The 12,652-nt window shown below is 44.0% G+C and overlaps 1 protein-coding gene across 17 annotated transcripts in view; it reads right to left on the reverse strand.

Annotated features, from left to right (window-relative positions):
• The window catches only part of DNAH9 (dynein axonemal heavy chain 9), a 352,680-nt gene that overhangs the window by 184,728 nt on the left and 155,300 nt on the right, over positions 1-12,652 (reverse strand). For all 17 annotated transcript variants that reach the window (XR_008997155.1, XM_057500838.1, XM_057500837.1 and 14 more), the window contains 4 exons: positions 10,330-10,457; positions 8,420-8,528; positions 7,082-7,229; positions 2,901-3,075 (listed from right to left, as the gene is read on the reverse strand). Coding sequence is in view for 16 of the 17 variants with exons in the window: in XM_057500838.1 (XP_057356821.1) it covers positions 2,901-3,075; positions 7,082-7,229; positions 8,420-8,528; positions 10,330-10,457 (560 nt within the window). In the remaining variant the exon portion in view is untranslated. The remainder of the gene's footprint in view (positions 1-2,900; positions 3,076-7,081; positions 7,230-8,419; positions 8,529-10,329; positions 10,458-12,652) is intronic.

Consider the following 12,652-nt stretch of genomic DNA (forward strand, 5'->3'; position numbering starts at 1 on the left):
AAGCTGGACCTGGAAGAATGGTACTCGGCATTTTGCTACCCATTAGGTAAATAGGATTGAATTATTTTGCTTTAAAATGAGAATGGAAATAGGCTCTACTGTGAGGACAGATTTGTTTGCTGTTCTTATTCTGATTAAGGGTACACTGTGTCTCTCAGTATTGTTCTCTGCAATTGGAAGCCTCAGAAAAAATCCCTATTTTTAACTCATTGATAAAATTCTTGAGGACCTTTAAAAGCCAGATTTTAGGTTTAGATGGGAAATCTGAGATGAAGGCAACCTCTAGAAAGAAGAAGATTCGATGGATCTTCTCTCCTCATCTCCAGTCTCACCTGAGTTACTCAGTCAGCTTCTCAACCAAACCATTAGCTGGGCTGTACCAACATCGTCTCACCGCCTGTAAGCTGGAGCATGACCACGCCTTCTACTATAACTGGTCACTGTAATATAATCAAGGTCACCTCTGCTGAGTCATTCGATGGCCCTTTCTCAGTTCAGCTCTTTGTGGGGGGCAGGGGGGGTGTCTCTGCAGCAGTGACCTTAAGTGCAGAGACCCCTTCTCCTTTAGACTCAGACAATCCTCAGGCTCCCTTCCTGCCCTTTGACCTCAGGGACCCTGAGGCTGTCTCCACAGACCGTAGCAGAGTTTGGAATGCAACATCACCTCATTTGATCCTCACAATGCCTCCAAGTTATCCTGGTGAAAATTATTCCTCTTTTATGTATCAAAAGACAAAAGCTCAAAGGTTACACATCTAGAAGCATCTGGAAGAATTGGGATTTGAACCCAGGCTTCACTCTCCCAGTATGGTGCTCTCTGAGAGACTATATCCTGTGATCCTTGCAAAGCATTTAGGGAAAAACCTCCCCCTGCCCCGGCCTTTTTTGGACCTTCTACCCAGGTATGGGCTGCATTTTGTATTTCTGCTTTGCTTTAATGACAGCCTGTTAAATGTAAGCACCATTGGTGTTCCTGTTGTGAGTCTTTTGGCCAACTTCCTACTTTTCAATTTACAGCACTATTTTTGGTGTCTGGCTTGAAGGCAGCTTGTGCAGGGGGTCTTGGACCACCCCTGCTGCTAAAAGCTTTTGCCCTTGTCTTCTCTGCATGTGCCAGCATGGCTGCCTAAAGCTCCAGGCACTCCAGAGCCCAGGACAATGGGAGGGATGCTTTCTCCCGAGCTTATAGAAAAGAGTTGAGTGGATTTACAGTTTTCCATACAGAGATAGAAAATTGACCGAGTACTTCATCCTGATACCCTACTGCTTGGGAGTGGGGATGCCCAGCAGTGCTTGCTGTCTGGCATTTCAGCAGCTGAAAGGTCAGGGAGTGGGTTTGATGGGAAGCACTAACCTATGCATCTGGGTCTCTGCCTTTCGCAAACTCTCATCCATTCTACTGGACTTGTTGCCTCCTTGCCTCAAAGGGGAAATATAACTGTCAGTGAGGCAGTCCATGGAGAAGCTCCCGGGGCTACAGAACAGACAGCATGAAACTCTCAGATGTCAAGCTCTCTGTCCAGCCTCCTCCTGCCTGTGAAGATTCCCCCTTCCCACCAGCACCAGCTCTGGGGAGGGAAATGGAGAAAGGCCTGGTCCCAGGAGCTCTTGAGAGCTTCCTACTGAATTTGGAGCACAAAAGGACATGTTAGCAGGTGGTGGGAGGGGGGCTGGATGTTTACAGCCAGGGCCTGTGAAAAGAAATTAATTGTTAATTCTAAATTAATTGTGAATTCTCCCAGCTCACCTCTACTCTGGATTCTTAGAACAAGGCTTTGTCCCAGGAGGCTGACACATTTTTCCTCGCTCTCCAAAAAGCCCACAATCAAGTCAGACCAAAAGGAGTAAATCCTAACTCTTCGACCACGGCAGCTTGGATTGCTCCCCTGTCATGCAAGAGGTACCAGATATTTGCTGTGAACCTGGATATTATGGCAGGAGAATATGAATAACAAACACACGCATGTGCCAGCATGACTAAGTGTTTTGCACATATTCATGCCAGACAAGTAAAATAGTGTCTCTTGACTTAATCCTCACAGCCATCCTGGGAACTGGGTACCATCACCACCCTCATCTCCTTTGTACACATAGGGGAGTAAGGTAGAGAGAGGTTAAGTAATTTTGCCCAATGCGTCATAATGAGGGGCCGAGTTACAATTCAAATCTAGAGTCCATGTTCTTAAACCTGTATGTGACATCGCCTGGTAGCTAGAGTCAGTTGTCAAAGACTGGTTTGCATAACCTTGAATGTGATATCTCTAGACAAAGTGCTTTTTATTTGGATGAAATTAAGTAAAGAAAAAGGCTGGGAATACAGGAACAGCTAGGGCATAAGGATGCCAAGATACTCCAGCCTGACATCCCTAACTCCGAACTGCATGAGGCTCCTGCAGCCAACGCTATGAGACACATACTGCTTTGGTTTCCTACCCCCAGCCAGCAACTAACTTTTGGTCTAAACTTCTGTGGACAGCTCTGCATTTTAAGGGTAAGGAGACATGCTGGTTCACTCTGGACTCGTACTTCTGGGGGACTTTTCAAAGGCTAGAGGGATTCCTCCTATTCATTCTACAGCACAGCATTTTCCACCTATAAAACTCACATCACCTTGCACAGTACCCTCCAGCTGTTGAAGCTCAGACATAGCAGCTCTCCAGGAAAGCAGCGATACAGTCACTAACTCAACAAGAAACATCAAAATCTCACCTGCCTCCCCCAGGACACCTTTTCATGGGAATGCATGTCTTCAGCAGAGCAATGCGTGGATAACTAAAGCATCTGGTGGGTTCATGTTCATCCTGACATTTAGTTGTCCCGTCTCCCAAATCTTTGCCGGAAGATCAGGTTTTGCTGCTGTGGACATGGATGTAGGTGCTCTCTGCATCCCAGCCTCTTACCTGATCTTGGACCATCGCTCCACCAAATGCCCAGATGGCAGCAAACACAAAATACAGCTCATAGGTTTCCTTGGGGCAGTCTGCAAGGATGTCCTCCTTGGTCAGGAGACACTCAAGAAGGTGGCAGAGCATCTGCACCGTACTCTGCTCTGGGATAGGTATTATCTTCTTAAATCTGCAAAGAGAGAGCCAGATGTGCTCTAGAACACTGCATTTTCCATCCTAGAGGCATGGTCAGATGGCTGTGCAAGCCACTTGGTTCTGGTGGGCTCATGACCTGCCAGACTCTTAGGGCTTACAGAGGGCCAGACGCTTCTTCAGCCTGCATCCTCATCAGCTATTTTGGGTCATCTCACTGTGCAGACAAGTAAGGGCCCAGAAGGTTTCTGGGAAGGTTCCTTTTCCTATCACCCTTTCCTCTGATACTCTTGCCTCCCTCTTCCCTCCTCTCAACACTGATGACCCCTCTCAATCCTTGGGAAATTTGGGCAGCTGTGAAAATGTAAGTAAATATCTCAGAATTTTCTCTTTTGCCAGAAAGCACCTCGAGTCAATATGGGTGCCGTTCTGAGGTTGCTGCTTCCATTCCTTCTGCTCAGAGGAGTAACTAAAACACAGTGAAAATGTTTCCCTTGGGGCCAGAGTCTTATATTGGGGTGGGAGGAGTGCAGAGTGGACAAATGATTATTTTACATAATTACAAGTAAATCATGATTTACTTGATGGAGTTTGTCTTCCAAGACTACGCCCCTGTGCCTCTGTGCTGGCCTGGTGTTTTGTCCTCTTAACCTTGGCTTTGGAGGTCTTGAATGAAAGGCAGGTATCAAGGGATGCACAAAGGTGACCTGTGCCCAAGGGAACAGGAGCATGTGTGCATCCACACGCATGCACACACACACACAGGCACACACATATGTATGCACAAGGGCACTTTCAGCCCACCATGCACACAGAGTGCCCACATACCCACACGCTCAACCTCTCCTGCAAACCTGCCCTTGCAGCTGCCTCCCACGGCACGATGAGCTCACAGGCCACACAGGAGCAGGTCCCCTGTTACAGGATGAATGACACCGCCGACTGAGACCTTCAGTCATTCTCCAGCACTGGGCCTCAGCGCTCCCTCACATTCCATTCTCCTCAGTGTTTGGCTCTTACACTTGCTCTCAGTCTAGTTGCTGTTTCACAATGACACTCTGAAGTAGTCCAGTAGTGAAGGCTTCCATGAGTAAGGGGAAAATTGAGTACTTGAGAGGCTTTTCTTCATTTGACACATATTTGCAACAGAAGGTTAAAATGAAGCTGTCTCAGGTGGAGTTTTGAATAAGGCACCAAGATGATAGGGGCCGACTAGGCTGACCATTCCAAACTGACATCCAGGCAACCCAGGGGCGCCTGTAAAGGCTGTTACAACCCTGGCCTCTCATACTCTCCAGGAAGAGAGGATGGAAGTGGGAGATGCCGGAGGGGCCAGCAGTTGGCACACAGAGAACACCTGGTGGGCGATAAGTGTCCCCTCACCCACGGGGAAGGCAGGTGCTCACCCGGAATAAAGTTGGAGAAAGGGCTTCAGTAGGACCACTCTGAAGCGGCAAAGGACCTGTACTTGAAGAACCTTGAAGAGACTGGCCTTTCTCACAGCAGAGCGAGGAGGTTGCTCGCTGGGGCAGCCTGTGCTCCCATTTATCAAAGCAGGGAGGGGCGAGTATTTCCTGGAATCCCCCTGTGAGCCATGAGCATGTGGGGCTGCTTTAGATGCCGGCCAAAGGAGCAGTTTGCATGAGGAGTTATACAAGACAGGCTGATGGAGATGCATTTACTTTCTTCAAAGGAAGGCACGTGGAAGATCCCCAGTGATGGAGAGCGGCCCAAGGACTCAAAATCTTCAGTTTTGGATCTGCCACAGTTAGGGTAACTAAGGCCATGCCAGAGCCAGTCATTAAGGCCTTTCCTCCCTCTTACTCTCTTCTCTCCGTCACCCTTCAGCCCTGACAGGTCAGAAGCTACAGCTGATTGAGGGGGTGACTGGTAGAGTCAGGACAGAGGAAGTCAAGGACACTTCCCTTTGGCACTGAGGGTGACATCTGGAAGATGGTCTGAGCTATGGGCCAGGGGAGAAGTGTCATTTAAATGCAGTCTGCTTTTTAAAATTTTCACTATGTGTTTTCTTTAAATTTTCATGTGTGTGTTTGTGCACGCATGTGTGATTGTGTGATTGTGTGACTACAAATGATCAGATGCCTTTTTATTACTGGACAATGACGGGTAAAGTCATGGGTGTTTACGTAGGTGTCATCCAGGGGTAGGAGGAGAACCAGCCACATAAAATGGTTTTGAAGGAACAGTGGGAAACAAAATAAGTTGCTTTATAATCATCCCTTACGAGGCCCACTCATTCAGTATAAAAATCACGCTATGTTGACCTCACACAGCTTCATAGTAACAGGGCCCTACAAAGCCAGCATTATGATGCCGTGACAGATTAAAATACCAGTAAGACTTTGAAGTGTGCACCTTGTCACTAACTAGCTGTGGCCCCGAGGGAGCACCGTGGAACCCCAGCTCTTTGTCTATGGGATATTATGCCCTCTTAGGAATGCTGTTAGAGTGAAATGAGATAACCATAATTGACAGCTGTGCTTTTTCCTTGATAACCAGAATTCAGAGACTGGGGGGTGTTGTGTCTGGAGAGATTTAGTACAGTTAGTGTCTTCAAAGCTTGTTCCAAGGTTTGCACATGCACACGAACACACACTTGCCCATACCCATATAGACAAGAGTTTGGCCTCTCTTGTTCTAAATGCCCAGAGTGAGGAATGGCCTCCTAGTCAAAAGACAAACTGGACAATTGTCTCAGCAAATGACAAAGAACAGGTATATGCTGGTTTCCTAAAATCTCCCTTCTGGTTGACCTCTTTGCTGCCCTTGCCCCCAGGAGACACTAGCCACCATTCCCACTTCCAGACTTTGCCTGCTGCCAGGGCTGCTTTATCTCATTCGCCAAGGCCACGGGGCCCACAGGTCACGAGGGGCTGAAGGCTTTTCATGGGTTTATGAAAATGGTGAAATTTGGAAAAGTAATTACTGACCCTGGCATATAAAAATTTCAAAATCAAAATTAATATGTGTGTGATTAAATATTTAAAAATATACTACATGTCAATGGCTCAGCTGCAACTCGGGTTTTAGTTACATAAAATTCACTCTAAACGTGGGTGGATTTTGATAGGGTGAGGGCAGGCATGTGCGGTCAGAGGGCCTGGGGCACTCATTCACCTCTGCCTCTGTGTGTGCCAGTGGCTCTCCATCCTGTGCTTAACAGACCAATGAATAAAGGAGTCAGGGATCATTTTGAGTGGTGGACTTAATTTCCCCAAAACAATCCTGACCCTAATCTGCTGACCCTTTAAGAACTGTGCATCTCTGAGTCACGTTGCCTTCAAGGCACCAGCCTCTGATGGTTGAAGTTGGAGGAACCACAAATTTGGGTTCCTGATTCATAGAATGATGCATCAATTGACCAAGAAAGAGAATGTAAAACAAAAGCAGGGGCCTAATGCTGGAATCTCTCTTTGCAGAAACATGTGATATTGTGGCTGTAAGTATCCTTTTGGTTAAGAGGAATAATCTCTTATTCATGTGATGTGTCCAGGGCTTATTGTCTCTGCTCCTGCAGACCTGTAAGAGGAGAGGTGAACTCACAGTGTCCAGAGGGGCAGGACTGGCCAAACGATGCATTCTACCTGATCCTGCATTACGTGGGCCATGAACATACATGACCAGGAACAGAAAGTGGGTATCGAGGGCCACTGACCTCTAGGTCTGTTGGCCTGGCCTCTGGGCCATTTGTAGGAGGACCAGCTGTGTGTCCTGCAAACCAACGGACTTCAGGATTGCTGTGTATTACAACCTGCCACCTCCGTCGGATACACCCACATGCACTCATGGGAGGCACTTGCCACCTTCCTCCTCCTCACCCACCTCGCTTCTTGCCTGACTGGTAATAGGCATCCCGTGGCCATCCTAGTGTGTGTTCCCCTGTGCCATCTGCCACACCCACACAGGAATGCTTAGGGACATCTGACTTCAGGGGCAGGACACAGTGTCGGGGGGGCCTCAGATGTGAGCCAACCGGTTCTTCTGCAGCTTTAACACGTTACATCCTGTGTTTTGTGACCTACCTGGTTCTGAGTGTGTCTAAGCAGGTTGGAAGATACTTGTCAAACAGAATGGTTAGGTTGGCTCGCTCTGTCTGGATTTCCCTCTTGTCGATCCAGCTGCTCACTGCAGGGTTCCACCCCAGGTCTGCTGGGTTGATGTACAGGATCCCTGGGAGCACAGAGAATATTGTTCAGTGAGTTTTCCACAGGTGTCAGTATAGTCTTCACCCCAGAGTTGTTTTCTCTGTTTAGAAAACATACAGAACTCTGGACTTCAAAAGAACGGAGATCTGGCTGATGACTTTGGGGCAAGTGGGTTTGCTCTTGGGGCCAGCTCTGGACTGAGAACAGCTGGTGGAAAGCAAGGATCCTAAGGCCAAGTCTAGGCTCAAGAAGAGAAAAGGCTATGCCATTAGGCATACCCGGCATGGTGTGGAAGTGTGTGGCAGGTCAAATGGTGGGATCCGCAAGGATTTGTCCATGTCCCAACTCTGGGAACACGATCTTATGTTGAAAAAGGACATTTGCAGGTGTAATTCAGGACCTTGAGATGAGATCATCCTGGATTATCTAGGTCGAACATGTACAAGTGTCCTTCTAAGAGACAGTGGAGGAAAGGCACACACAGAGAAGGCCACGTGAAGATGGAGGCAGGGCCTGGAGTCACAGGCCACGAGCCAAGGAGTGCCTCGGCCAGACTGTGCGAGGAAGTGTGCTCCCCTGAAGCCTTCAGAGGGAAGGCAGCTGGCCTGACACTTTGATTTCAGATGTCTGACTTGCAGAAGAAAGAGAAAATAAATTACTGCTGTTTGCAAAGCCACCAAGGTTGTGATTCATTACAGTGCTCCTTGGAAATGAATAAGCTGGGAGAGGCAAGTCTCTTGGGCCCTGTTCACAACCTCAGCACAGGTCCCTGCAAGGGAATCTGACACAATGGTGGAGATCTCTTTACCCTCTAGCCTGCCAATAAATTTGGCCTTGGGTGTTAGAGGAAAGTTAAGGCATAAAGTTGTTATCTTCACAAGGATGTCATGAGAGTCGCAAAGCTTGTCACCTCCATTGTCATGGAGGTGAGCACTGGCTTGAAAGCAGCCTAATTTGAGGCACTTGTGTACAGTTGTCCAGCCCAGAGGCCATTCCCCTTCCCTACCATAACATTTCTGAATTAGGACGGTCACAGGGCCCCAGCCTGAGAGCGCTTGCTAATGCTCATGGATGTGGATTGGGGCTGAGGATTGGCTGGTGGGTGCCTGGCTCCCTCTGGGAACTTCCTGCCATGCCAGCCAGGTCATGTGTGATGCTGGCAGCGCCTGTTTTCAGCCGAGCAGTTCTGTGGTTTTGTCCTTTCTCATGCCATACCTGCTCTGGAGACGGTGGCTGGGGTAGCCGTGCGCAGGTGGCTGATCTCAAACAGGAGCCGCATCGTGGGACTCAGAGGGATCCTCTCATTGCTGGCCAGGGTCAGCACCTGGAAACAATGGGGGGGACACCAGGTGGGGAGGAGTTACAGTACATGGCCAGCTGGTGGGGATTTGCTGGATTTCTCCTGTAGGAATTACAGATGATTGCTTTCTTCTTTGTGATTACATGTGTTTTCTAAATTTTCTACAACAATCCTCTCTCTTGCCTCTCACCACTCCCACCCCTGTGTGTATACCGAGTCAGGAAATAAGTTACCTAAAAAACTTACATTGATGTCAGTGATTTGAATGAATTAGGCCATACTGGAATAATAAGATTATTAAAGGAAAAAAGCTTAGGCTTCTTATTACTACCGTGTCTCTTTAGGTCATCCCTCTGGGAGAACATACATTTATTCTAATAATCCTATAAATGTAGAAACCATTGTAACACTTCTAATATGGATGTGCTTTCTGAGCAAGTTTAGGAGCAGCCACCAGCTTAATAGCTAGTTTATTGGCATTCAGTTAGTTTTCACTGCTTATAAAAAATAAAAATATAAAGGGAGGGATAAGGGAAATAAGGGGCATTACGATTAGCACACGTAATATAGGGGGGCATGGGGAAGGCAGTATAGTACAGAGAAGACAAGTAGTGACTCTATAGCATCTTACTATGCTGATGGACAGTGACTATAAAGGGGTATGTGGTGGGGACTTGATAATGGGGGGAATCTAGTAACCACAATGGTGCTCATGTAATTGTATATTAATGATACCAAAATAAAACAAAATAAAAATATTTTTTTCCATGGATAAAGAGTGTCACCATTGAGAATGTCTGACAAGCTCAGAATATTTCTGATCTTTAGTTTCCTTATTTGGAAAGAAAAAACAAAGATTGGATGAGATGATTTAAGATTCCTTTCAGCTCTAAATATTAAATTAATGTACATGCAGAAGATTTTGAAGGAAATGACAGCAGTGCTAAAAACAGGGCCATCAATGTAAGTGAAAGTTGCTCATTCAGATGAGTCCATTCTGAAATGTCTATTAAATACACCAGTAATAAGTGAAACCAGGATCTTGAAGAGATACCTGTGCCCCTGCATTCACTGGAGCATTATCTACAATACCTGGGACATGGAAACAAACTAAGTGTCCAATGAAAGATGAATGGACAGAGAATATGGTACATATACACAATGAAATATTATTCAGCCATAAAATGAAGGAAGTCCCATTATTTGTGGCAACATGGATGGAACTGGAGAGCATTATGGTACATGAAATAAATCAGACAGAGAAAGAAAAATACTATATGATCTCATGTATATATGGAATCTAAAAGAAACAAAATCGTAGAAACAGAGAATAGAACAGTGGTTGCCAGGATTGGGGGTGATGAGGTGGGTGGAGGAAATGGATGAAGGAGGTCAAAAGTTACAAACTTCTAGTTATAAGATAAATTAATCCTAGGATGTAATGTACAGCATGGTGGCTATAGTTAATACTGTACTGCATATTTGAAAGTTGCTAAGAGAATAGATCTTAGCACTTAAAAGCTCTCAAAAACAACAACAAAAAGATGATCAGATGAGGTGATGGAGGTGTTAAGTAACCTTACTGTGGTAATCATTTCAAAATATACGCATATTTCAAATCATCACATTGTGTACCTTAAATTTACACAATGTTCTATGTCAATTATATCTCCATAAAGCTGGAATAGATAAAAAAAATAAGGACACTGGTAATAATTCTGTACTCAGGGCCAGCCCTGTGTGGAATCAAGATTTCCAAATGTGCCAGGGGTACAGGTTTCATAAACGAGTAGGGATGACGCAGACTCCCCTTCCCCACTGATACCTTGTTGTCGTCCATGACAGTGTTGAGAGACTCTATCCACATTGGATCTATGTCACCATCCAGTAAGATCCACTTGGGCCCATCATGGGTGATGTTGGCAAGCTCCCGCATGATGGAAGAAAACAATCCTAAAAGGAACCATGGATAATTTATTTTCCATTTCACCACCAATCTTCTTTTTCTCAGCACAGCCTTTCCCTATAAGCTACAGAAGGTGTAAATAGAAAGGCAGGTCAGAACTGGTTTTGTATCTTTTTACTAAGATTTGACAGTGCCATGAGACAACTCCCACTTTCTCTCTCTGCTCCAGTCTGACTTTTAGTAAGAACAGCTACACAAAACAACAATGCCTGATAGTACAGGCTTTTTACGTGACAAGGGACTCAGCAAATTATTTCAACAGGCAACTGTGACATGATGGAATTACATAAAACCTTTTTAGGTAAGGTTTTCATCCTTTGTAATTGCAGCCCAGGGAAATCTTGTCAAATACAGACTTTGAGAAAAGGCTGAATGTGATTTAAACTGGCATTATAGGAAATTTATATCTTCATTAGGATAGAATTGATTTTTATGAGACCAAGCTTTCCCAATCAATAATATGGTATGTCTTTTCATTTATTCAAATATTGTTTTATGTTCCTTAATACAATTTTACAGCATTTTCAGTGTATCACTTTGGCTAAATATATTCCTAAATATTTCATAGTTTTTATTGCTATTGTGAATGGGACTGTTTTTTTTTGTACTTCCATTTTTAGCTGGCTACTGCTAGTATAGAGAAAAGCTATCAAATTTTGTATATTTATTTTATACTTAGTTACGTTTAATAAATGTTCTTATTAATTCTAGTGATTTTTCAATAATACCTTGTGACTTCTTTAGGAATAAAGTTTTATCAGCAAAATAATGATTTTTCTACATTCTTCCAATTTATACCACGTATTCCATTTTCTTGTCTTACTCCATCTTCTAGAATCCCACCAATCAACCCTGACTAATAATATTTGAATATGTCTCCCTGACTTATTCCAGATTTCAATGAAAATGGTTTTACTTTCTCAACATTAAGAATGCTTTTTTTTTTCTTTTGACTTTAGGTTAAGAGTATTTATTATATTTAAGGGATTCCTTCTATTTCTATTTTACTTAGAATTAAAAAAAAAATTAGGAGTGGCCAGTGAGTTTTTAGCATCTGTTGATTGATCAAATGATTTACTCCTTTAATGTTTCAATGCTTTAATACTTTAAAATAAGTACTTAATACTTATATACTTAAATACTTAATAAGTACTTTAAAATACTTAGAAAAATAATTAATACTTTAAAAAACACTCTAAAAATCATCAATGTAATCCTACATTCCTAGAGTAGATTCTACTTGGTCAAAGTATATTATTCTTTTGAGATAGTGTTTGTGTCCCCTGAGAGTGTCAGCCCCAGGCAAGTTCACTCTGGATTCAGTGAGACTGAAAAGTGACAATGGAATGTTCTTGGGGTAAAAGGGTTTATAGCCAGCTTTATTCTCATGGTGGCAGGTCAAGCTCTAGAATCCTGTCTGCCTGAGGGCAGTCTGCATACAGCAGGCTAGTCTCTGCCTCCCCGCCTCTCCACCAACTTGCAGTCACACAGCCCCAGAGCACTGGGTGGAGCTCCTTACATTGAGTCACTAATATCTCACTGCCCACAGGTGTGCAAGCCTGCACCTACCAGCACTGCTCATGCACAGTGGGCAAGCAAACCAAGGTCAGGTGAGAATTCTGGTCATGGAACTTCCATTTTCTCTACAGTACTGGATTCTATTTACTGATATTTTATTGAGAATTTCTGAATCTATATTAATAAGTGAAATTAGGCTCTTGTTTTTGGTTCTACAGAAAGGTTGATATCAAGTTTATTTTGGCTTCATAAAATGAATTGAGAGGAGTTCTTTTTATGATTTTGGAATTATCTTTTTTTGTTCTGGCTATATTTAAAATTTTTCCTCTTTATTAGTTAACTCATTTTCTACTTCATATTGAGTAAATCTTGTAACATTATACTTTACCAGTGGACCATTTATTTCTGATTTTTGTATGTGTCATCTAATTAAGTATTCTCTTCTATTTTAATCTTGTCTATATTTACTGTTATATCTTCTTTCTCCTTCCCTATCTGATACAGTTTTACTCTTTTTTTCCCATTAATCATGCTCACAATGGACTTTTATTTATTTATCCTTCCTATGGTTTTCTTTGCTTCTTTCCACTAATTTTAGCTTTTATCTGTATTAAGTTTCTTCTTCCCAGTTTTCTCCAGGTTTAGTTTATTATTCTTTGAATAA

Source organism: Manis pentadactyla, chromosome 4 (genome assembly GCF_030020395.1).
Source record: "Manis pentadactyla isolate mManPen7 chromosome 4, mManPen7.hap1, whole genome shotgun sequence".
In the NCBI taxonomy this organism is placed as follows: Eukaryota; Metazoa; Chordata; class Mammalia; order Pholidota; family Manidae; genus Manis; species Manis pentadactyla.